The following is a 27,391-nucleotide window of genomic DNA, read 5'->3' on the forward strand; positions in this document are numbered from 1 at the left end:
TGTTTGAAGACAAAGAAATTCCTACGGGAGGGGGGAAGGAGCAGTGAGGAGTTTCAAGTTACACAGGGTTTGTGCCTAGGCCAGCGAAGGCAGTGGAAGGGGAAGAAGGGGGGTTGGAGCCCGCAGTGTTGGTCTTGTACAGCTATGCGGATACTCAGACATGGCATATTCACATTATCGTGACAGCTGGCAACGCTCTCTTATGGGCGCGGTGCTCTCAGTTGTTAGTTCTTGCACAATGGCCATGGTGCAGCCAAAATCATCTTTGTGGAGAGCAAAAACTTATTTATACCTTCCCAGCAGAGCGTCTACCTGAGTGGGTTTGAGTTAGGCCAGCTCAGCCCGCATTTGTTCCAATATGGGTCGGCCCTCTTTGATGTAATGAGGTTCTGGCACTGAAATGGAGTTTACTGACACAGTCCAAGGGTCTCCAGGTTGTATCTCCAGTTGTACTGTTTGGGAGGGCATTATTTCTTCAGGTAGGTTCATTATTCGGGCCACCACACTTCTGGGAACAACAGTAATGTCCTGATCTCCTAAGTTAGTGCACCACACCTGAACAGACGCTTCCCGTACAGCGGCTAATGTATGCGCCACTAGGAGCCCCGTGGGTAATTGTTCAGAAGAGGATGGTTCAATGTGGATCTCAACCCCCTCCAAGGGGACACAAGCGCGAACGGGCAGGAACAGTACTGTTTGTCCTGGTGGAAGAACAATTTTGGTGGAGGCCAGTATACCGTATTTTCCGGCGTATAAGACGACTTTTTAACCCCTAAAAATTGTCCCAAAAGTCGGGGGTCGTCTTATACGCCAGGTACGGCATGTGCAGGGAGCGATCCTGAATGTTCCCAGGGTCTGAAGGAGAGGAAACTCTCCTTCAGGCCCTGGGATCCATATTCATGTAAAAAATAAAGAATAAAAATAAAAAATATGTATATACTCACCCCTCCGAGAAGCCTGGCTGTCACCGCTGCAAGCGTCTGCCTCCGTTCCTAAGAATTGCAGAGCGTGAAGGACCTTCGATGACGTCACGGTCAGGTGACCGGTCACATGAGCGGTCACGGACCAATCACAGGACTGCGATGTCATCGAGGGTCCTTCATGCTCTGCAATTCTTAGGAACGGAGGCAGACGCTTGCAGCAGTGACAGCCAGGCTTCTCGGAGGGGTGAGTATATACATATTTTTTATTTTTATTCTTTATTTTTAACATGAATATGGATCCCAGGGCCTGAAGGAGAGTCTCCTCTCCTTCAGACCCTGGGAACCACACGCCGTATAAGATGACTGGGCATATAAGATGACCCCCGTCTTATACAGCGGGCATATCCCAAATTCCATATTTTATATGGAAAAGTTGGGGGTCGTCTTATACACCAGAAAATACGGTAATTACTTTTCCTAACACTCCTCCCTCACAGTTAGACTCCTGTACTTGTGCCACTCGTGCTAGTTGTTGGAATAAAATTTTCTGTGATGTATGTGGGCCCCACTGTTTTAGAGTCTCGTTAGAGGGGTCTCTGAGGAGAAGGCTTCCAAACTCCTTCAGCACATTCATTCCCAAGGTGATGGTGGGTCCATTACTTATTTCTCCCTGGGTTAGTGTCACACCTTTCCGTCCTAGGTCTCTGCCACAGGTAGACACTTGCATCCATGCCACCACTGTGACCGAGATGGGCAGTTGGTTGGCCGCCATTTACTTTATCACAGGGCCCCATTCAGACCGCTTTGCTCCAGGAAAATGTCACCGGAAATAAGCCACTAGCATCGTTGTCACCTGTGAACCCTTGTCTACTAGGCATTGCACTGCACGTCCATCTATCTCTGCCCATATCAGGGGGCATGTTGACACTAAACTTGCCGGACTTCCACTACTCTTCCTCACCTGTTCTGGCTCCGGGCGGCAAGATGTCACTCTTCCCCGGCGGGTGCACTCCCGTGTCCGCTCTCTCCACAGTTGTAGCAAGTGATGAGCCTCGGCTGAGAAAACACTCAGGAGTCACGGCGGGGTTCCGGGCCTTCCCTGCTCTCTGAAGAATTACTGATAGCTTCTGTTTTCTTCCTTATGTCAGCCAGCTCTACTTTCACACTCTCACAAGTTCTCTCATTTCTTCCACCTATTGGGGTTCAGCAATGGCGTTTACAGACACCCCACGCTCTGGACCTCCCCACCGGGACTGTCACCCCCTGCTCACAAGCTCGTTCTCCGCCAAGTGTCCCGTCTTCTCGCTCAGACCGCCATTTATTTCGGACCAACCCCCATCAGTCAGCTGTCCTGAACTGCTGCGGTCAGAAACCTTTTCCCCCTGAAACGATGGTGACAGCCCCGACAGTTCCAGCCAAGACACGCAAGAGAGACCGTTAGCTTGGCTCTCCTTCCTACAACAGTACATGACAAATGTTTAGTCCCTCCTCTGTGCCGGGGTGGAGAGTTGCTTTATCATAAGGGATTACGAGCTTGTATCTACAAACAGCTGCAATGGCCACATTGAGGGTATGTGCACACGTTCAGGATTTCTTGCAGAAATTTCCTGAAGAAAACCGGAAATTTTCTGCAAGAAATCCGCATTTTTTTTTTTGCGTTTTTTTTCCGTTTTTTTTGCGTTTTTTTAACATTCTGCAAGCGTAATTAGCTTGCAGAATGCTAAAGTTTTCCAAGCGATCTGTAGCATCGCTTGGAAAACTGACTGACAAGTTGGTCACACTTGTCAAACATAGCGTTTGACAAGTGTGACCAACTTGTTACTATAGATGCTGCTTTTGCAGCATCTATAGTAAAAGATAGAACGTTTAAAAATAATAAAAAAAATAAAAAAAATGGTTATACTCACCCGCAGACATCAGATCTCCTCACCGGCGTCCATTCCTATAGCTGATGTGTGCGCGCAGGGCCTTCCATGACGTCACGGTCACGTGAGCAGTCTCGACCAATCACAGGACAGTGACGTCATTCGGCAAGGTCCTTCTCCGCACACCAGCTACAGGAACCAGCCAGCGTGCAGCACAGAGGCGGGAACACTGCGCTGGACATCGAGGGTGAGTATAGGACTGTTTTTTATTTTATTTCTTATTTTTTGACCACTTATATGGTGCCCAGTGCGTGGAGGAGAGTTTCCTCTCCTCCACCCTGGGTACCAACCGCACATAATCTGCTTACTTCCCGCATGGTGGGCACAGCCCCGTGCGGGAAGTAAGCAGATCAATGGACTCCTAGGTGTGCGGAATCCCCGCAATTCCGCATTTTTAATGAACATGTTGCTTTTTTTTCCGCTATGCGATTTTTTCGCGGAAAAAATCGCAACATTTGCACAAAAAATGCGGAATACCTTGTAAATAATAGGAGGCATATGTTAGCGTTTTTTTCGCGTTTTTATCACGTTTTTATAGCGAAAAAACGCGAAAAAAACGCTAAAAATCCTGAACGTGTGCACATGGCCTTAGAGTTCTCGTTATCTGACAATCATGTTGGTTTTTGAGACCTGGTTCAAATAACGTATAAACATGGAGGCAAGATACTGCCCAGAGCAGGCGCCCCTTAACATACACGGATTATATCACTAGTCAGCATGTCATTTATGGTGTTGGGCTACCCGTATTAATCATTGCATTCTGGATTCTCTTTCAGCCCTTATTTTTCCCCCAGTGTATAACATCCAGCCCTGTTGTACCTTGGTGTATAACATTCAGTGCTTTTGCCCCCTGGTGTATTAACATCCTGCCCCGTTGCCCCCCCAGTGTATAACATCCAGCCCTGTTGCACCCCCGGTATATAACGTCCAGCCCTGTTGCACCCCGGTATATAACATCCAGCCCTGTTGCACCTTGGTGTATAACATCCAGCCCTTTTACCCCCTGGTGTATAACATCCTGCCCCATTGCCCCCCCACTGTATAACATCCTTCCCTGTTGCACCCTGGTATATAACATGTGGCTCCTCACGGGTTTTTTTTACCAATGAATAGGATAAAATTATTTTCTGACAAGAATTGTGTTACTAAAGAAAGAAACTCCTGCCCAGATCCACTGTGGTTCCTCCTAGATTTGTGAATAACATGATAACGAGGTGTTAACATTCTCCATGCATGCGTCCCCACACTTTCTGACACTCAGCACTGATTGGACAATGTAGGGGAACTCCCTTTTGATAAAGGGAATGGTAACACCCAGTTGTCAGTATTTTCTTGCATTTATAGGTTGAATAGCAGAAGAACTGCACAGCTTAGTGAAAAATAACATTATTAGTCTGGAAATGTGAGGATGGAAAACTAAGAAAAAATAATTAAAAATTAATTAAAAAATTGATATGTAAGGCCTATAATGGGGGGGAATGTTTTTCAAAAAAATCAACTCTAGTTGTACATGAAAGAAGTCACACCAGAGAGAAGCCGTACTCATGTTCAGAATATGGAGGGGCCTCTTCACATAAATCAATCTTGCAAGGCATAAAAACATTCACACAGGAGAGAAGCCAAATTCATGTTCACAACATGGGAAATGCTTTATAAACAAATTGCATCATATTAACCTCTTAAAGGGGTGTAACACTAGTGGGTGTGGACCCACTGCGCCACGGACCAGTCTGGAATGGCGTGACGAAATGTCAAAGACAAACAGAAGCAATGAAACCAGGTGCAGAATAGACACGTAACTGGTGACGCCCAGCAGACTGCGGGAGCCTACTAGGATGTGGCGCTGCCCCATAGGTCACTTCACAGGAAAGGCAGGGAGGGTGGGGTAGACTTATTACTGCACTGGCCATCCTGGAAGCGGAGAGGGACCACTGATCTGAGCTGAGGGGGCAGCTGGGAGCACAGGACACCATAGAGGACTGTAAAAGGGAAATGTGTAGTGTTTGTTCAGTCCCAGGGTGGAGGGTCGCTGTAACTGTGGGCAATACAATAAATTGAGGCCAATACCAAATATATTTAGATTACTTTTTCTTTTAGGACTTTTCTACAATAAATATATTTTTTTTTTTTCAAATATTTTTGTGTTCCCAAACATATATTAAATTGTTACATGGTACCAGTATTTCTCATTGGTGCCATATGGTATACACAACTTTTTGATCAGTCTTATTACATAATAATAAGTGTAATACAATTCATGAATTGTATGAATAGAAGACATGAAAATAGGAAACTTTATAGCATGTGTCACCACAGAAATCTGTGCATTTCTTATTTTGTCTCAGAATTCTCAATTCCTGGGTAAAATCTCCAGAAATTGAGTTAAATACCTTGTGCCTAGCCCTGTGCTCTCCTGATTCATCCGCTGCTGCTAATCAAAGCTCGGCATCTGATCTAGCCGTCTGAGGCTGCCAAGCTGTGATTATCAGCATCTGGACAGGCTGGAGAAAGCACATCTCACCAGAGATTTCACATAGTGCGCTCCAGGAGGAACAAATGTGAATATCTCAGCAATTGAGTGACACAGAGCACAACAGACAATCAAGAAGAATCAAGGAAGCAGAGGGCTTTTTACAAGGCATTTAACTTAATTTTTGGAGATTTTTATCCAGGAATTGAGAATTCTGAGACGGAATAAGAAATACACAGAATCATCAGAGCTCAGGGACTTTTACAAGGTATTTAACTTATTTTTTTCTTTTCCAGCAGGTGACCGGTGCTCTTTAAAGTGCGCCTGTAATTTGGATTTACCCCCTTAATGTATCTCCAGAGCTATATCTGTCTTCTAACGTTTCCTATCATGCCCTTAGGTATACTGAGTAAATGATTACGGTGGCTGGAGCTCGACTGCTCCTGGATGTAGAGCCACCTTTGTGACTAGTCAATCTTATTTACATAGGGCAGTACGGTGGCTTGGTAGTTAGCACTGTAGCCTTGCATCGCTGGAGTCCTGGGTTCAAAGGACCACCAAGGACAACATCTGCAAGGAGTTTGTGTGTTCTCACCGTGTTTGCGTGGGTTTCCTCTGGGTTCTCCGGTTTCCTCCCACACTCCAAATACATACTGATAGGGAACTTAGATTTTGAGCCCCATCGGGGACAGCAATGATAATGTGTGCAAACCGTAAAGCGCTGTGGAATATGTTAGCGCTATATAAAAATAAAGATTATTATTATTATATGGTAATGAAATATTATTTTTTTATTGCGTGGACTCTTTTCTACACTAAGGGCATGATATGAAGCTTGAAAGAGAAATGGCGCTGGTGGTATATTAAGGGATGTAAATCTTGATTACAGATTCCCTTTAAGAAGTGTCTTTCTATTTGCTGTCTAATCTCTGCCACCTCTGACTTATGCCAATGTCACCAGTTTGTAAGTGTTATTCATTTTACCCGTGGTTGTGTTAATGTTATGGCATGTAGTTGTCTTCCTTATTACCGGTCTTTTCACTGACTGTGATCTTCATTGTGAGCTCCATAAAATAAATATAGAAATCCCTTTTGTGTTGTAGAAAAAATTAACATCCAATCTATCTTTCATCCTTATAGGAAATCCTTGTGAGAATAACGGTTTATTACTAAATTGTAAAAAAGAAGATATCAGGAAGCACTCCAATGGAGAAAACCTCTTTACCCTTCATGGACCTCCTGGACTTCACAGTACTTCACTTTCTTATAATCCTCCTAATCATGAGGAACCTTCTCTTGAGCAAACTCACATTGTTACCACAATTCCAGAAGCCAAAGTGGATACAAGATTTCAGTGTGACAAGCAACTTACTAGAAGCTCAGATGTTTTAACACAAAAAAAGCGCACAGGAGAGAAGCCATACTCCTGTTCAGGATGTGGGAAATGCTTTACAAATAAATCAAAATTTGTTAGACATGAGAGAAGTCACACAGGAGAAAAACCATTTTCATGTTCAGAATGTGGCAAATCTTACACAGATAAAGGGAGTCTTAATAGACATCAGAAAATTCATACAGAAGAGAAGCCGTATTCATGTTCAGAATGTGGGGAACGTTTTGGAAATAAATCACATCTTATTAAACATCATAGAATTCACACAGGAGAGAAGCCGTATTCATGTTCACACTGTGAGAAATGCTTTACAGATAAATCAAGTCTTGTGACACACGAGAGAAGTCACATAGGAAAGAAATATTCATGTTCAGAATGTGCAAAATCTTTTAAGAATAAATCAAGTCTTGCTACACATCAGAGAATTCACAGTGGAGAGAAGTTGCATTCATGTTCAGAATGTGGGAAATCTTTTATATATAAATCAAGTCTTGCTGCACATCAGAGAATTCACACTGGAGAGAAGTTACATTCATGTTCAGAATGTGGAAAATCTTTTTTATGTAAATCAAGCCTTGCTATGCATGAGAGAATTCACACTGGAGAGAAGCCGTATTCATGTTCAGAATGTGGGAAATGTTTTATACAAAAAGGAAGTTTTGTTTTTCATCAGACAATTCACACTGGAGAGAAGCCGTATTCATGTTCAGAATGTGGGAAAGGTTTTACAAAAAAATCTCGTTTTATTAAACATCAATCAACTCACACCGGGGAGAAACTGTTTTCATGTTTACCATGTGGAAAGTGCTTTTCACATAAATCACAGCTTCTTAACCATCAGAGAATTCACACAAAAGGAAAACCGTATTCATGTTCTGAATGTGGGAACTCTTTTACATGTAAATCAAAGCTTACTACACATGAGAAAATTCACACTGGAGAGAAGCCGTATTCATGTCCACTGTGTGAGAGACGTTTTATACGAAAATATAATCTTGTTCTACATAAGAGAACTCATGAAGGAATGAAACTTTAGTTATGTTCACTGTTTTTAGTACATTTTTATAAAATGTGGAAGACCTGAGAGTGTTGTACATGTATTTTCAGGGCTTTTAAAAGTATTGAAACACTTTAATACTTTGCTGACTCAATTTGGTTCCAAATCAGCTTTTATGGGCAAATTGAATCCAAAACAAATTTGTTGACAAAAAAATAAATTAAAAACGAAAAAAATAAAATTATTTGGTTGTTTAAAGGGGACCTTCCACCAGCTTTAGCATGTTAAACTGGTCACATCATGGAATACTGGCTGCGGAGCTGAATAAAATGTCTATTTTTTTAGATTTTAATTCTCAGCTCTGTTGTGGGTGTAATCGCTCATAAAGTTTAGGTTAAACTTTGTGATAAGCACAACCAGGGGCGCACCTATAATGAGGACAGTTGAGCACTTTGCCTCAGGCGGCAGTAAATCAGTGAAGATGGGGTGGCAGCGCGGCGCCGCCCCCTGCAGTCAGATAACTTGGTGCCCTGCTCCTGCTTGCATTCCTGTGTGAGGGAGGAGGCTGCGTGGTTACACTTTTAATACAGCAGCAATTGACTCTGCATCCGCCCCCTCCAGCCAGGGAGTGTGAATGATTGGTCCATCCGTGAGTCATTTTACCTCTCTGCAGCAAGTGACTGTGTCTGTGTTCATCAGACTCCAGGTGCTGTATATGGGGGGTGCTGTGTATATGGGGGTGCTGTGCTGTATGTGGGGGGTGCTGTATGAGGGGTGCTGTGCTGTATATGGCGGTGGTGTGCTGTTTTGTATATGGGGGTGCTGTGCTGTATATGGAGGTGCTGTGCCGTATATGGAGGGTGCTGTGCCGTATATGGAGGGTGCTGTGCTGTATATGGGGGTACTGTGCTGTATATAGCGGTGCTGTGCTGTATATAGGGTGCTGTGCTGTATATGAGGGGTGCTGTGCTGTATATGGGGGTGCTGTATATGGCGTTGCTGTGCTGTATATGGGGGTTGCTATGCTTTATATGAGGGGCGCTGTGCTGTATATAGGGGTTCTATGCTGTATATGGGAGGTGCTGTATATGGCGTTGCTGTGCTGTATTGTATATAGGGGTACTGTGCTGTATATGGGGGTGCTATTTGATGGCGGTGCTATATTGTATATGGGGGTGCTGTGTTGTATATTGGGGGTGCTGTGCTGTATATGGGGATGCTGTGCTGTATATGTGGGGTGCTGTATTGTATATAGGGGTGCAGTATATGGGGATGCTGTTCTGTATATGGGGGTGCTGTGCTGTAGATGGAGGTGCTGTGCTGTATTGTATATAGGGGTGCGGTGCTGCATATAGGGATGCTGTGCTGTATATGGGGGTGGTGCTGTATTGTACATTGGGGTGCTGTATAGTATATGGAGGGCTATGGGGAAGCATTATAGTATTTGGAGGGCTATAGATGGTGCATTATAATATATGGAGGACTCTGGGGTTGCCTTATAATATATGGAGGATTATGGGGTGCATTGTAATATATGGAGAATTCTAGGATGCATTTTCTATGAGGCTCCATTATACTATATGGAGGGCTATGGGGGATGCATTATAGTATTTGGAGGGCTTTGGGTGGTGCATTATAATATATGGAGGACTCTGGGGTTGCCTTATAATATTTGGAGGATTATGGGGTGCTTTATACAGGGTGGAGCGCGGTAATTTGCTGATTTGGGAATGAAATAAAAAAATTATGATCATTAGAAAAATTTATTTTATATTTTAATTATACTGAACAGTAATGGAATTTTTAAATTACATGGTTTTAAATAGTGTATCTGGCAAATGTCGACCTTCGCTATCCACACACTGCTGCATACGTTTTCTGAAGTTTTCATGAACTCTAACAAGCATGTCCACTGGTATTCTGCCAATTTCAGCTTCAATATTGTTCCTTAGGTCTTCCAAGGTGTTGGGACGGTTGATATACACCTTAGACTTCAGGTAACCCCAAAGGAAAAAATCGCATGGGGCTAAATCTGGTGAGCGTGCTGGCCAGTTCACATCTCCCCACAAAGAGATAAGCCGTCCAGGAAACATTTGCCTCAAACAATTCATAGTAACCCTCGCTGTGTGTGCAGTGGCACCATCCTGTTGGAACCATGTATCCTCTAGTTCCATTGCCTCAAGAGCCGGCTGAAAATAATCCTGTATCATAGACAAGTACCGTTCGGAGTTCACAGTTATGGCACGACCGTTATCCTGAAAAAAGTAAAGACCAATGATGCCTACTCGTGATATGGCGCACCACACAGTGACGCGGTCCAAATGCAGAGGTCTCTCGTGAACTTCTCTGGGGTTTGTTTCACTCCAGTAACGCATATTTTGTTTGTTTACACACCCACTGAGGTGAAAATGTGTCTCACCAGAAAAAAACACAATTGCGTCACGGGGTATCGTTGCTAACATGTCTTCACAAGAGGTCCGCCGTGTCAAATAGTCCCGTGCTGACAATTGTTGGACCACGCACATTTTATACGGGTGAAAATTCAGTTCATCATGAAGAATCCGGTGGAGAGAACGTCTTGAAATGCCAAAAGCAAATGATTGCTTCCGAGCAGAGCGTTTCGGAGATTGCAGTACTGCTGCTCTAACTCTCTCGATGTTTTGTGGTGTTGTAATCCTTCTCTCAGGTCCCCTTCGTACACATGACACATTCCCTGCTGTTCTGAATGCATTCACCCAATTTACAATTGATTGCCGTCCAGGAACACGTCCGCGTGGAGGAACAGCGAATTGTAAACGAAAAGCACGCTGCACTGCAATGATCGAGTGGGCATTTGAAAAATACGCTTCAACACAAAATGACCTCTCCTCACGTGTCCACTGCATGATGGCAACTGAAAGGCGGAGGAATACAAATCTCCCATCAGCCACTGTAAGCCACACCCACTCTCCCCTCTCTTCGACCGACAGTGCCGCCACAGCATGCAGTGCAAAAAAGCAAATTACCGCGCTTCACCCTGTACTATATGGAGGGCTATGGGGGTGCATTATAATGTATGGAGAATTATAGGATGCATTTTCTATGGGGGTGCATTATACTATATGGAGGGCTATGGGGGTGCATTATAATATATGGAGCCAATTATACTACATGGAGACCATTATATTTGTAGGGTCCTGTGGGGGCATGATAATACTTGGAGGCCTGTGAGGGCACTGCCCACATCTTGGGAAGTTCTCTGCACCCAGCTTGTGCATAGTATTAGATGGCCATGGTAAGTTGAATTTAGATTTTTTTCTGTGGTTTAATAATGAGGGCTATGAGGAAACCTTTATACTTTTTTGGGGGGCGATTTGAGGGCTGTGTTGGGGGCCATTATACAGTGTGAAGAGATGTAGGGGCCATTATATTGTATATGGGTCAATGATACTACATGATGGGCAGTGTGGGGGTCACTGTTGGGAATCATACTGTGCCGGAGTAGTTGACATGGAGTACAGTAGGGTCATTATGCTGTGTGTGTGGAGGGTCCTGTGGAGCAATTCACTGTGGGGGGATCACAGTGTTTTTTGGACACTTTTGTTGGGATCACACTTTATGGGGGCAATGAAAGAGGAATCTAGGGGCTTCAATAGGAGGAAAATTACTTTGTAACGGCGGCAAATACATGAGATATTATGTGACCCAGCAAAATATACTTTTTTTTAAGAGGGATCCCAATTAGAATTCCTTCTATGGGGCCCCATGATTTCTATGTACGCCGCTGGTGCAGGATGCTTTGTCTCTTCCACATACGTCTCTCCTGCAGGACTGATTGCCCATAACTTACACACCAGGTCCATTCCTGCACCTCAGTATATACAGGCATTCCAGCCGTGTTCCTCCCGAGCGGCGGTTGGGCGGTGGAGCTCGTCCCTCTTCCCGCTCCCACATCCCTTGGTAAACCCCATTGGAAAACCCCTGCTATTAGCTCCGGACAGCCCTGTGTGTGGCGCTTGTGATTGGCTAAGCGTTTTGGGAGAAGGAGGCGTAGTCTGTTGGGGAAGACGCGCCATTTTACCAGATTAGTGCAGTGGTGGCTTGTTGAAGCTCAGAAGTTTTAGGTCATTGTATGTGGTGTGTGGGCGATGCTGCATGGTGGACTTGCCTGACTGGTCAGTGCCAGGCAGTGGCCACATTGGAGCTGCCCAGAGTTTTGTAGGTGAGTGCCAGAGATAATAGGTTGGCAATCAGTGCTGCCTCCTGTGCTATAAAGATGTGTCTGTCTACAGGACCCAGCTCTGCCAGCCATCACTGTGTGTCTGTATGCTTGTGCCAGGCCTGCCATTGCCATTAATGATCCTTGTTCTGGATTCTTCTGTGTGGTTCTTGTATGTGCGGTGATGGCGCTGACATACTTGTGTTTGGGTGGCGCCGTTTTGAAGTTCGCCTCAGGCATCAGAGAGGCTAGGTTCACCCCTGAGCACAACTGAATGTTATTGGAGATTTGTCTCTAGGGGTGTGTACTTCATCCTCTCCATGATCTTGAGCAGTCATAATCAGGAAGCAAAACACTGGAAAAAAAGAACACACTCCACAAAATAATGACCTGACAGTATGTTCTGCTCACTGATCTCTGCAGAACTGTGTGTGATTACAGAGTTCCATGAGTAGAACAGAGATGAGTGAGATTACTGTTGAGATTACTGTTCTTCAGGTTTCATTTCTTGGCCGTCAGTGTGGTTGAGGGGCCATAAAGCAAAGCTGAGATGTGTCCATTACAAACATCTCTGCAGCTCTCTTCCCACCGTGCTATCAGCTCTGCTGTATCCCCTCCCCCCACACTGACTGCCTTGAGATTAAAGCTGACTAAAGCCCCCGTCACACTAAGCGAGGTCGCTAGCGAGATCGCTGCTGAGTCACAAGTTTTGTGACGCAACAGCGACCTCCGTAGCGATCTCGCTATGTTTGACACATAGCAGCGACCAGGTCCCTGCTGTGAGATCGCTGGTCGTGTCGGAATGGCCTGGACCTTTTTTTGATCGTTGAGGTCCCGCTGACATCGCTGAATCGGTGTGTGTGACACGGATTCAGCGATGTCTTCACTGGTAACCAGGGTAAAAATCAGGTTACTAAGCGCAGGGCCGTGCTTAGTAACCTGATGTTTACCCTGGTTACCATTGTAAATGTAAAAAAAAAAAAAAACACTACATACTCACATTCCGGTGTCCGTCAGGTCCCTTGCCGTCCGCTTCCCGCACTGACTGACTGCCGGCCGGAAAGTAAGAGCAGAGCACAGCGGTGACGTCACCGCTCTGCTGTTAGGGCCGGCACTCGCAATCAGTGCAGGAAGCGGACGCCGGGGGACGCGCAGGTGAGTATGTACTGTTTGTTTTTTTACATTTTACACTGGTAACCAGGGTAAACATCGGGTTACTAAGCGTGGCCCTGCGCTTAGCAACCCGATGTTTACCCTGGTTACCAGGGGACTTCGGCATCGTTGGTCGCTGGAGAGCGGTCTGTGTGACAGCTCCCCAGCGACCACACAGCGACCACACAGGGACGCTGCAGCGATCGGCATCGTTGTCTGTATCGCTGCAGCGTCGCTAAGTGTGACGGGGCCTTTAGTGTTAATAATTACACTTTGTTCAGCTCTACTACATGTATTTATAATCACGGTGCAGTGAGACCTGTCAGGAGAGCAGACTGTCTCTCATGACATGTCTCACATAGACCTGCTCTAAGTAGTGATGACCGAAAGTGCTCTTTACTCGAATTTGCAACGGGTGCTTGGGTACGCACCAAATATCGCAGGTGCTCAAGCTACATGCCCGTCCCATTAGACAGCCTAAAAGCATGCGGGATTGACAAAACAGTTAAAAAGGCCATACAAGAAAAAAACAAAACCTAACACTGACCAAACGTGTATCAACATGATTTCTCTATGTATATTGTGTCTGAAATTTTACACTGCGAGGAAAAATGACTGTAGAATTACAGATGAAGTGTTTGTCAAAAAATCAGTGAATACACAGATGAAATAACATCGTGAGAAATTAATTCTCAGTAAAGTGCGAAGTGCAGACAAACGGCCCATGGGCTGGGTATACAAACAGAGAAAATGAGGCTGCAAGGTGCTGGGTATATATCTGCTATCTCCTGCGGAGGTGTGTGATCAACCATCAATAATTGGTAATACCATGATCAAAAAATAACCTCATTAATAGCATATAGCACACTGTATACAATCAGACAAACAGATTGTATCATACAGAAAATGTGCTGCTAGACCGGCCTTGTGATCCTTGCTGACTGATTGGTGTTCAGGCATAATTACCAGAGCTCAAGTGCGGCACTTCTTCCTCAGAAGGGGTGCGGTTCTGAGGAAGAATACACTTGAGCACTGGAAACTGGGTAATTATGCCTAGTTTTTTTCTTTTTCTTCTATGGTCTGTTAACATCTCCATAATTTTAATTGTTTTGTATTCCTTGTGTCAATAAAATTGGATATTTCTATTATATACTGCTGCTGTTTGGAGGACCTTCTTTCTTCATAGGTTTTTCTGTAGTCACGGTCCTCCGTGTTATTATGGAGGGCACCATAGCCTCCTATGTTTTCTTCAGCTGTGCAGCCATTATTCCAGGATGTGGCAGTTTAGCATGCTCATACTGGTGAAAGATCCTCTTTAAAGTCGTACTGGGGGGATTTCTGCAGAAAGTTTCCAACAGAATTAGGATGAATATGGGAAAATAATGTTTGTCCTATAAGTGACTTGTAATGGGTTAAAAGAAAAAAAAAGGATAAAATATATCAAATAACCAGTTCTAGGTAATAACCTGGTAAATAAGAAGTGGAGATTAAAGGCTGTATAAAACATAACAATTTTATTGAATCACATTTTCCAGTCCATCCCTCCGGACAGGACACCATGAGGTAGCCCTTCCTTTCTTCCACACTCCCCTCCCACCTCCACCCTCCAGAGTTTTTCCTGTCCTCACAGGGAATTGTCGCATGAGAGGTTGCTCCTAGAGGGAAGGTACCTTCTCCTTTGGAGCTCCAGACTATGGACTCGGAGGGATCGAGGGGTTTCAGCCTTCACTTTACCCCTGTCAAGCACTCCGGGGCTCAACACCTCTCTGGGTAGAGGTCACTTAGCCATCAGTGCTGTATCAGAATACAGATTCAAGGGGATCTGGGGGTCTCAGCCTTCCCTTCTCATTGTCACAGAGTCCAGGCCGACACCTCTCTGGGTAGAGTTCCTTAGCCAACAGCCAGTCTCTGCACCATCTGCAATAATGCACCATTCCTGGATGTGACAGTGTTTTCCTCCATGGTGGGCTCTCATGGTGCCTTATAGTATCTCTGTATCTCATAGTGCCTCTGGTCCTCGTAGTGCCTTTATATTGCCTCTGTGCCTTATTGTGCCTATGGTCCTCAGTGATTCATTGCACTTCTGCATCTTATAGTGCATCATAGTGCCTTGGAAGTGCCTCTGTGCTTTTTGGTCCCCAGTGTCTTGTGCTGCCTCATTGTACTTTTGAGCCTTCTAGTGCATCTGTGCCTCATGGTGCCACTGTGCACCTTGTGGCTTTGTGCCTTGCAGCTTTGTGCCTCTGGCTTCATGCCTTGTGCCCCTGGCTTAGTGCCTTGTGCCTCTTGCTTCGTGCCTTTAGCTTCGTGCCTTGTGTCTCTGGCTTCGTGCCTGGTGCTTCTGACTTCGGGTCTCATACCTCGTAGCTCATGTCTCTGGACCTAGATCCAGCTTCCTTTTCTTCATTCTTTGCAACTTCGCTTAGCCAAAGCAGCAGCTCTGCTCGGATTGGCTTGAGAATTTCTATGTTTCGGAACAGAAGACTCATTTCAGCTACTGTCCCTGCTTTGTCTGGTCAGAAGTTTTCAGATTTCGCCCTTTAGTGTTAAAGTCAGGACTGTTTCATAGTTATAGATGAAGGGAGACATAAATCTATTGAGTGCATCCTATAACACGACACACTAATGACCGGGAGTAAGGAATTAAATCCCAGGAGGTAGATGATTTCCTCATGTTGGGGGAAAGGATCCTTCCCATCTCCACATACGGCAATCGAACTAGTTTCTTTGATCAACATCCTGTCAGCAGATTCCTAATTGTGAAGACGCCTAGTGCCGCTACCGAATATATATATATATATATATATATATATACATCACCAATATATAATTGGTGATGCCGCACAGCGGGTCTTATCACACACCAGTTGCGATGAGCAAACACCTTCTAGCAAACATTGCGGATACATTTAAAAACTTCTAGTCCTTCCTGTACTATGTGGAATTGAGTGATCCAGTAACACAAACTGCGGACATCAGGTTTTGCATCTAAGGCTAAGTGCACACGTTGCAGAATTGCCGCAGAAATTTCCGTGGCAATTCCACAACTGCCGCGGGTATATCGCATGCGGAATTAGCATGCATATTCCCGCTAAACACTAGCGTTTTGCAAGCGTAATTAGCTTGCAGAATGCTAGTGTTTTCCAAGCGATCTGTAGCATCGCTTGGAAAACTGATTGACAGGTTGGTCACACTTGTCAAACATAGTGTTTGACAAGTGTGACCAACTTTTACTATTAATGCTGCCTACGCAGCATCAATAGTAAAAAGATCTAATGTTAAAAATAATTTTTAAAAAATGGTTATTCCCACCTTCCGGCGGCCCCCGATCTCAGCGGTGCACGCGGCGGCTTCCGTTCCCATGAATGCTGTGTGCGAAGGACCTGGGATGACGTCACGGTTTTGTGACCGTGACGTCATCACAGGTCCTTCGCGCACAGCATAGCTGGGAACAGAAGGCGCCGTGTGCACAGCTGAAAGGCTGGAAGACTCCGGGGGCCATCAGAAGGTGAGTATCTCACTATTTTTTATTTTAATTAATTTTTTTAACAATTATATGGTTCCCAGGGCCTGGAGGAGAGTCTCCTCTCCTCCACCCTGGGTGCCATCCGCACATGATCCGCTTACTTCCCGCATGGTGGGCATAGCCCCATGCGGGAAGTAAGCGGATCAATGCATTCCTATGTGTGCGGAATCCCCGCGATTCCGCAAATTAATAAACGCTGCGTTTTTTTCTGGAATGCGTTTCCGCTCAGGAAAAAAATGCAGCATGTGCATACAAAATGCGGATTTCATTCTTTTAATAGGATGCTAATGTGAGCGTTTTTTTTTCGCGGTTTTATCGCGTTTTTATAGCGAAAACATGAGAAAAATCCGGAACGTGTGCACACAGCCTAAATGTATTGTAGAGATTTGAGGTAAGCAAGGGAAGTGGTTGCAGCAAAACATCTGGGCTGGTTTATGAAGACTACATGAACTGCTCAGGACAAAAAAATCAAACAGCCTTTTCCACCACAAAGTAAAAAAAACATAAAGCAAATAGTCCATAGCATAGGTTCGCCTGCTCGGGATAGTGGCCTGCTCTTTAGTCCTTAGCCAAGACAACAGCTCACTGAAAAAACCCTATTACAATCTAACCTTTAATGCGTATAATAAAATAGAAACACAAAATCTAGATACCCCCTCAATAGAAATGTCTCAATACAAAGGGCTGAAAAATGCTAGAGAGAAACAACCATACACCTACTCTAGTCTCTTTATTTCGCTAGTATAATGTAAATCTAGTTAATAACCACCTCTGCTTATAAGATAAATGCAGGGGTGAGCCCATTCTTCTACCTCACAATAAAGAAAAATAGCACCAAAATCAGTTACTCTAATATGGACAAAAAGTGATAAAATTATGCTTACATATCGCAACAGTCTCACTCAACCGGTGGATAGACATGAGTGATCTTCCCCTAGATACCAATCTGCCTGGATGTCTACCTAGGTGCGGAGTTTGGCATCCTAAGAAAAGTGAGAATAGCGCCCCCACTCGTCCGACGGCTGTCCCTTATCTCCTAATTCACCTTATAAGATTTTAGTCAGAAAAAGAAGGCCAGATGGCCTGTACCAGCCATAACTATGTCATCATCCCCAAACCATCCTAACAGACAGGGATTATATGGCGCTAACCTAGGACAACAAGCTCTCACAATATCATGCTTCAAACATAAATATACCAAATGTAAATTTTTGGTGAAGAATCAACAAGTGGAACACAATTGTGAAGTTGAACGAAATTTATTGGTTATTTTACATTTTTGGGGAAATTCAAAACCTGAAAAGTGGGACTTGCAATATTATTCGGCCCCTTTACTTTCAGTGCAGCAAACTCCCTCCAGAAGTACATTGTGGATCTCTGAATGATCCAATGTTGTCCTAAATGCCTAATGATGATAAATATAATCCACCAGTGTGTAATCAAGTCTCCGTATAAATGCACCTGCTCTGTGATAGTCTCAGGGTTCTGTTTGAAAGCACAGAGAGCATCATGAAGACCAAGGAACACAACAGGCAGGTCCGTGATACTGTTGTGGAGAAGTTTAATGCCGGATTTGGATACAAAATGATTTCCAAAACTTTAAACATCCCAAGGAGCACTATGCAAGGATCATATTGAAATGGAAGGAGTATCATACCACTGCAAATCTACCAAGACCCGGCCGTACCTCTAAACTTTCATCTCAAACAAGGAGAAGACTGATCAGAGATGCAGCCAAGAGGCCCATGATCACTCTGGATGATCTACAGCTGAGGTGGGACAGTCTGTCCATAGGACAATAATCAATCGTACACTGCACAAATCTTGCCTTTATGGAAGAGTGGCAAGAAGAAAGCCATTTCTCAAAGATATCCATAAAAAGTGTTGTTTAAAGTTTGCAACAAGGCACCTGGGCACCACTAAACAATTCAACATGGGTTCTCCATAAGCATGTAATTTACACTAGAACAACCAAGGAAAAAAGGCCATGCACACAACAATATAGCCAATGTGTGTGGTATGCAGTGTGCTTGAGTATCTGTATGATTGTCTTCTTCTGAGCATTTCGAGCCCCATCTGTTGCGCTTACATAATTTGATTTTTTCGGGCTTGCGTCTTAGACGATTCCAGCTCTGCAGAGCCAGTGCGCATGTAAGCCTGACTTTTTTTGGACATGCGCTTTAAGGGGTACTTACGCCATCCAGCGATTACGCACGCGCGATCCTATATATTGGGCGCATGCGCAGACTGACTTTCAACGGACTTTATTGACTGGTAATCATAGACGTACAATAACAAGATGGCGGCAACCATGTGCGCTCCTTCGTCCCCGAGCTGGCCGGCTCTCTTACCTTTCAGGTGATCGGCTTTAACTAATCTTGTTTATTGTATATATATGTATATATGTATATATATATATATATATATATATATATACACACTATGTTCCAAATTATTATGCAAATTACATTTTTCTCAGATTTTCCTAAAAGGTCGGGGCAAATGACAGTCAGTCTAATAAAAGTCATCACCCGTTAGATTATACATCGAATTTTATTGAAGAAACCTCCCAATGATAACAGTATAATCTTCAAAATGAATAAAAACTCAAAATGCACTGCTCCAAATTATTATGCACAGTAGAATTTCTAAGCATTTGATATGTTTTAAGGAACTGAAAATGCTCACTTGTGGAATTTGCAGCATTAGGAGGTCACATTCACTGAACAAAAAAGCTATTTAACGCCAAAACATCCTAACAGGCCAAGTTACATGTAACATAGGAGCCTTCTTTGATGTCACCTTCACAATTCTTGCATCCGTTGAACTTGTGAGTTTTTGGAGAGTTTCTGCTTGAATTTCTTTGCATGAAGTTGGAATAGCCTCCCAGAGCTGCTGTTTGGATGTGAACTGCCTCCCACCCTCATAGATCTTTTGCTTGATGATCCTCTAAAGGTTCTCTATAGGGTTGAGGTCAGGGGAAGATGGTGGCCACACCATGAGTTTATCTCCTTTTATGCCCATAGCAGCCAATGACTCAGATTCTTTGCAGCATGAGATGGGGCATTGTCAGCATGAAGATGATTTTGCTCCTGAAGGCACGTTTCTGCTTTTTAGACCATAGAAGAAAGTTGTCAGTCAGAAACTCTATATACTTTGCAGAGGTCATTTTCACACCTTCAGGAACCTTAAAGGGCCTTACCAGCTGTTTCCCATGATTCTGGCCCAAAACATGACTCCTCCACCTCCTTGCTGACGTTGCAGCCTTGTTGGGACATGGTGGCCATCCGCCAACCATCCACTACTCCATCCATCTGGACCATCCAGGGTTGCTCAACACTTATCAGTAAACAAGACTGTTTGGAAATTAGTCTTCATGTATGTGTGGGCCCAATACAACCATTTCTGCTTGTGAACACTGTTTAAGGGTGGCCGAATAGTAGGTTTATGCACCACAGCAAGCCTTTGAAGGAGCCTACACCTTGAGGTTCGAGGGACTCCAGAGGCACCAGCAGCTTCAAATATCTGTTTGCTGCTTTGTAATGGCTTTTTAGCAGCTGCTCTCTTAATCCGATGAACTTGCCTGGCAGAAACCTTCCTCATTATGCCTTTATCAGCACAAATACATTTGTGCTCAGATTCAGCCACAAATCTCTTTATGTTTAAAACATATCGCTTATGTTTTTGGAAAATTTCTAATGTTTTCATCCCTTCACCAAGGCATTGCACTATTTGGTGCTTTTCAGCAGCAGAGAGATCCTTTTTCTTTCCCATGTTACTTGAAAACTGTGGCCTGCTTAATAATGTGGAACATCATTTTTAAGTAGTTTTCCTTTAATTAGAATCACCTGGAAAACCAATTATCACATGTGTTTAAGATTGATTTCAGTGATACATTGAGCCCTGAGACACAATACCATCCACGAGTTTATTTGAAAAACAAAACAATTAAATCATTATGACACTTAAATCCAATTTGCATAATAATTTGGAACACAGTGTATATATATATATATATATATATATATATATATATATATATATATATATATATATATATATATATATATATATATATATATATATATTCCTCGCTTATAGGACACAGGACATCACTTTCCCTGGGGAAGCCACATTTATTGTGGCTATACACGTGGGTTTCATCCCACATTATTTTCCTCTTAGCATTCATTTCTCCATTTGGGACTTGAGGACTCTTGCAACTCTCGGTTTGGGCTATTGGGCCCTCCACTTTGTTTTTCCTCTATTTCAAGAGAAAATTGGGTAACTTTTCAAACATTTGTGCCATATAGAATATGTTATTCTGAGCTTGATTTGGTACCTCAACAAGTTATTTGGCTTGTCACCTGGTCCATGTATCTATATTTGTATATTTGTCTATACATGCTAGGTTCTCGAGCCTTCATGGTTGCCATTTGGCTCATATACATGGTACTGTGAACGAGTATGATCCCAGACACATTCATCTAACTATGCTGTATACTTCGACTACCATATGGTTGTTATTGAATTTATTTGTTTTTGAGCCATACTGAATTAACTTCTTATGCTTTGAGGATTATTGTGTGGGCAGCCATTGCTTCTATATTAATGCATGGCTAGGCTAAGCACTCTGCAGTTTTTAATTGTTTTTATCTGTTGTTGTGTCCTGTATAAGTGTCATATTTTTTAAAATAAATCATATGTAATTTATAAAATTTGGGTGTTCCCATTCTTGTGGGCATGGCCTTTTTTCCTTCTTGGTTGTTTTAGTGTAAACATATTGACCATTTGGACATTAAACCAAATGAAATCAAGAAGTGTCTTTTATTTTTTAATTAAAAAAACAACCTTTATTTACACATGTTAAAATACACATAACAATAAAATAGTGCCTCTAAACCAGTGACTAATATCTCTTAAAGGTCAGCTGAAACATGTGCATGCAAATATCAAAAAACACGATTTGGGAAGATTAAATTCTTTGCTGCTCATATAATCATTATATACTGCTTGCTAACAATATAAAGGACATTTATGTTTCACCTAGTATTAAACATAGGTTGTTTATGGAAAGATCTATTGTCCTAAGAATAACTACTTGAAATAAACTGTCTATTCAGACATACTAATGAGGAGCACAAGGAGAAACAGTAATGAAAAGCATATATACGGAGTGTGACTATCTGCAAAAGTCTCTACAGCAATGCCCCACAGAGGATTATCAAGGATGGCTGAGGCTAATTCAACAACACCAAGAGACCGAGAGGGCCAAGCGGCAGGCCCAAGCCCAGCGAGAGGCTGAGAGAGCCGAGCGAGAGGCCAAGTTCGGAGACACCATGAGCTGCATATGGCCCAACTCAGGATAGCACAATCTACCCCACAGAACTGTGAGTCCAATAATTCAACAACCTTCTTTAAACCCCAGCCAGAGCACTTTCCAGTGATGGAAAAGTATGGGGACTTGGACATATTTCTGCGGAGCTTTGAAAAAGCCTGCAGACAGTACCAGCTGCCTGAGGACCAATTGGCCCGATATTTAACTCCAGGACTCAGATGAAAAGCTCTGGAGGCATTTGCTTCTCTCCCTCGAAACCAAGATGAAGACTATGAGGCCATCATGTAGGCCCTGATAAAAAGTACCAGCTGACTCCTGAGGTCTACCGTAAAAAGTTTCGGAACCTCCATTGTGGACCACACGACAGCTACAGGACTGTCAGTGACCACCTTTGAGCAGCTAAATGACCTGATGGTGAAAAACCAGTTCCTACATCTTTGTCCGGCTGAGGAGCGACAGTTCGTTATGGACCGGAAGCCAAAAGAGGTGGATAAATCAGCGGACATTGCCGACACCTACGAGGCCAATCGTAAACTAGAGGTGCGGAAGCCGGTCATCGCCAGCTGGAAAGGGGGTACTCCATCGATCACCATCCCTGCCCCTGCCAGCTGACCCTCCAGAGGCCTTGTCCCCTTTTCCAACGCCAGGCCTACATGTGATCCCCGCAAGTGTTATTTCTGCAGTCGGACTGGACACCTCAGTGCCACTTGTCCAGAGAAGCAGAAAAAGAACCCTCCATCCAAGGCCCCCAGTTCTTTTTATGGGTTGGCCGGTTGGGACGACCTGTAAAAATTTGGAGTCTGTCACCGTGGAGGGCACTTTCTCTGTAGGCCTCAAGGATGCTGGGACAGAACGAACCCTCATCTGACCTGAACTGGTGTCCCCTGAAGAAATAATCCCAGGGAAAACCCTGAATGTCACCGGGATTGGGGGCGTCTGCTGTCCCCTGCCAATGGCCCGGGGTTTTTATAGATTGGGAAGCAAGGAGTGGGGTGAAGGAAGTGGGAGTGTCCAAAAATGTACCCACAAATGTTTTGATGGGGACTGATTTGGGGAGGATGCTTGCTTATTATGTCCCCGATACCCCTCCCCGATCTGATACTGATGGTAATGTTAATTCTAATTATGTAAATGTAAATGCTTTACCTGATAAGGATGTATCTGGAGGTACAGGAGGGCTCAGCCATGTCACACAGCGGGGTGATATTGCTGAGGATTCCCTAACAGGAGCAAGCATCAGAGCTAAAGGGGATGGGGAGAGGCACGGGAACCATGAAGCAGGTGATGCCGTGCAGCAGACCATGGTCATAACAGAAGGTGACCTGGCTGATGGTAGCTGCCCCATAAATAGCACTGCTCCTGAGGTAATACGGGAGGATGGGGAGGTAGTACCCATAGCCAAGCAGGTTGATGTGACTGTGTTATTCCTCAGGGAGACAGCCTATATAGCTATATAGCCGCTGTCACCCGCAGAGTGTCCAGAACGCAAGTATCATCCTGCCTGCTGGACCCTCCTCAGCCAGAGGAATAACTGAACCAGTTACGGACCTAGAGCAGGACTCAGGGTCCCCACGAGGACGGGAGCTTAACGTTACTTCTGGCTGCCCCCAGCCAGAAGATCCAGGCGGCTGTGCATTCAGATGCTAGCCTGGAGACTTTGAGGAACCTCACTGAGAAGCCCACCTCCGAGACTGATAAGGAGAGGGTATTCTGAAAGCAAGGGAGGTTGTACCAGGAGACAGTTGCCTGTGAACACCAACAGAAATGGTTGAGGGAGAGACAGCTGGTCGTACCCTACCAATTTAGGGATGAGTTGTTACGGATCGCCCATGAGATACCACTCGCTGGACACTTGAGGGTCAGCAAAATGAAGGCCTGGCTGTCTCAACACTTCTACTGGCCCAAAATGGGGACAGATGTGACAAACTACTGTCGCTCCTGTATCATGTGTCAAAGATTGGGAAGGTTAGGGCCTGCTCCCAAAGCTCCCTGCCAGTGATAGAGGAGCCTTTCCAGAGGATTGCTGTGGACATTGTGGGACCACTGGCCATACCCTAACAGTCATATCTAACAGACCGAACATTCAGTGTCTCTCCCACACCACCTCCTCACCTCACTCCCTGTGTGTCGGTGTTCCCCAAGGCTCAGTCCTAGGGCCCCTGCTCTACTCCACCTACACCTTTGGCCTGGGACAGCATATAGAATCCCATGGTTTTCAGTATCATCTCTACGCCGATGACGCGCAGATCTACCTATCTGGACCCGACCTCACCTCCTTACTGACCAAAATCCCACAATGTCTGTCTGCTATTTCAGTTTTCTTTTCTGCTCGCTTTCTAAAACTGAACATGGACAAAACAGAATTCATCATCTTTCCCCATCTCACTCTACCCCTCCACGGGAACCATCCATCAATGTCAATGGCGAGGGTGATCCTCGACTCTGCCCTCTCTTTCAAGCCACATATCCAAGCCCTTGCCTCCTCCTGCCGACTGAAACTCAAAAATATTTCCCGGATCTGTGCATTCCTTCCATGAAACCATGAAAATGCTAGAGCATGCCCTTATCATCTCCCGCATCGACTACTGCAACCTCCTACTCTCTGGCCTCCCCTCTAGCACTCTGGCACCACTCCTATCCATCCTACACTCTGCTGCCCAACTAATCCACCTGTCTCAGCAGGTGATGTCCTTCTTGGGCACTGCAGGGTACTATAGGTGCTTTGTACAACACTATAGTAGCCTTGCGAAGCCCTTGACAGACCTCACCAAGAGGAAGTTACCCAGTACAGTCGATTGAACAAATGACTGTGAGGTGGCCTTTTGGGCTTTGAAGACTGCCCTGAGCACCTCCACTGTGCTAATGGCGATCAACTGCAGTCAGCCGTTCTTAGTACATACCGATGCCAGTGAGTTTGGCCTCGGTGCTGTGCTTAGCCAGGTCAACTCAGGGAATCAAGAGCATCCTGTGTTGTACCGAAGCCGGAAGCTCCTACTGAGGGAAGTGGTCTATTCCACTATAGAAGAGTGCCTGGCCATTGTATGGGGCTTGCAACTCTTGCAGCCCTACTTGTACGGGCACACCTTCACCGTCATGACCGACCACAACCCCCTGAGTTGGCTGCACACCGTGTCAGGTAGCAACGGAAGGTTGCTACGCTGGAGCCTCGCCCTCCAGCAGTATGACTTTACTGTTTAACACAGAAAAGGCAGCGAGCATGGCAATGCAGATGGGTTATCCCAGCAGGGAGAGCCCGCAACATGCGTCTGGAGAAGTACCGAGAGGTTTTGCCTCCGTAGCGCAATCTAAAAGGGGGAGATGTCAGCAAAATATGAATTATTTTCTATTGTCTGGAGACACAAGCAGAGCTGGACTACTCCTCCTCCCATCATTGGTTCCTGTAGGACCAAATACTTCATGCAGCCCCCTCCCCCCTCTGTGGATTTCCACTCCCCCTCCCTTCAGGCAGATGGTCAGCTTTGGAATGAGTTTTTTGCCTGCTAGCACTAGTTAAGCTGAATGCGTTTCCTTCCAAAAACCTCATTGTCCTATAAGCGAAACACTCAAAGTCAAATACAATAGTACACATTAATTCCAGAAACATGAACATTAGATTTCCAGGATCTGAGCACTTGGGGTTACGCATGGCAGCGTTTTGCAGCATTTAGGGCCATCAGAATGATAAAATCGCAGGGGAAAAAATAATGCCAATATTGTTGGCCTGCGTGCTTCCCGGCCAAAGATATAAAGAAAAGTAGTTTTGGATAACTTTCCAAAATAGGTGTACCTCCCTGAAAACAGCTCATATGTTAGGCTTTCAAAGTGGGAGTTCTTAGTTTTATGGCTGAAGCATAAAACAGGCTTGTCCATCTTTAGCAGCATTCAGAGCCAGGAGAGACAGCTGAACACAATGCTGTGGTACTGGATCATTTCTTTGAGAACTCTCCTCCCCTTTATCGACACGTCATACCTGTGACTAAGATTTAGTAAGTTTTGTATTTTCATTCCTTTTATTTCATAAGTGTTTATGCATATTTGTATTTTGTCTTTTTTTGTAATTTGTATTTTGTAATACAAGGAGAGAACAATGGAAAGGACACCATTGTAGGCATTTACTACAGGCCGCCTGTGCAAGCTGAAGATATGGATGAACTCTTTATGCATCAAATGGCAAGTTCTCAAAAAAATATGACATAGTGGTCATGGGTGATTTAAACTAGCCAGACATTTGTTGGGAATCTCTCTCAGGCAAAACTAACAGGTCAAGCAAATTCTTATCCTCTCCTCCTGAGAATTTTATCTTCCAAAAGGTAGGGGAGAAAACAAAGAGATCTGCTACCTTGGATCTAATCCTTATAAACAGGGAGGACATGGTTGCTGGGGTAAGAGTGGCTGGGACCGTAGAAGGTAGCGAACATGCTATTTTAGAATTTTGGATAACTAGAGTAGGAAGACTCAGACTTCAAAGTAAGATTTCAGAAAGGCAGATTTTAAGGGACTCAGAAAGAGAATCGGGGGGGATCCAATGGCTGGATATCCTAAAAGACAAAAATGTCCAGGAAGGATGGGAAATCTTGAAAAATTAGATTCTCAAAGCACAATCATTAACAATTCCAAAAAGAGGGAAGAATAAGAAGCATCTAAGGAAACCAGGATGGATGAACACAGAACTTAAACACATGCTAAAAAGGAAGAAAGAAATGTTTATCAAATGGAAAGAGGAAGGCATATCTAAAGAAGAATATAATGCTGTCTGCAGAACCTGCAGGGCAAGAATCAGATTATCTAAAGCTGACAAATTAAAGCTTCCAAGAGACGTCAAAAGCAATAAAAAGGATTTTGGGGATATGTCACAAGTAAAAGAAAAGTCAAAGATGCTATAGGATTTTTACAGGATGAAAATGATGAAATGGTAAGAAAGGATGTTGAGAAGGCTGAACTTTTAAATTCCTATTTTGCATCTGTTTTCTCTCAGAAAGGAAATGTAACATCAACTGATCTTCACTGTCCTATTAAGGGAATAGAAGAATCCAGGATATCTATAAACAGAAAGATAGTGAGGAAACACTTAGCTAACATAAATTAATTCAAGTCTCCAGGTCCAGATGAATTATATCCCAGAGTACTGAAGGAGATAGCAGAAGTAATTTTTGAACCACTCTCCATAATCTTTGAAAATTCTTGGAGAACAGGAGAAGTCCCAGAAGACAAGAGAAGAGCAAATGTTGTTCCTATCTTTAAAAAAGAGAAGAAGGTGGATCCAGGGCACTATAGGCCGGTGAGTATGACTTCTATACCAGGAGAGATCTTTGAACAAATTATTAAACAACATGTATGTAAGTAGCTGGATAAGAATGAAGTGATTAACCAGAGTCAGCATGGGTTTGTAAGAAATAAGTCATGTCAGACTAACTTAATTTCCTTCTATGACAGAATCACTGACTGGGTGGATCAGGGAAATGCTGTAGA

The 27,391-nt window shown here is 44.1% G+C and overlaps 1 protein-coding gene across 1 annotated transcript in view; it reads left to right on the forward strand.

The window, feature by feature from the left end:
- Nucleotides 1-27,391, forward strand: part of LOC143793366 (uncharacterized) — a 75,683-nt gene that overhangs the window by 21,536 nt on the left and 26,756 nt on the right. The window contains exons 9-11 of the mRNA XM_077280275.1: nt 6,459-7,746; nt 22,258-22,462; nt 23,077-23,286. Of these exons, the coding sequence (XP_077136390.1) occupies nt 6,459-7,746; nt 22,258-22,462; nt 23,077-23,286 (1,703 nt within the window). The remainder of the gene's footprint in view (nt 1-6,458; nt 7,747-22,257; nt 22,463-23,076; nt 23,287-27,391) is intronic.

The sequence above is a fragment of the Ranitomeya variabilis genome, chromosome 1 (assembly GCF_051348905.1).
Source record: "Ranitomeya variabilis isolate aRanVar5 chromosome 1, aRanVar5.hap1, whole genome shotgun sequence".
Classification (NCBI taxonomy): domain Eukaryota; kingdom Metazoa; phylum Chordata; class Amphibia; order Anura; family Dendrobatidae; genus Ranitomeya; species Ranitomeya variabilis.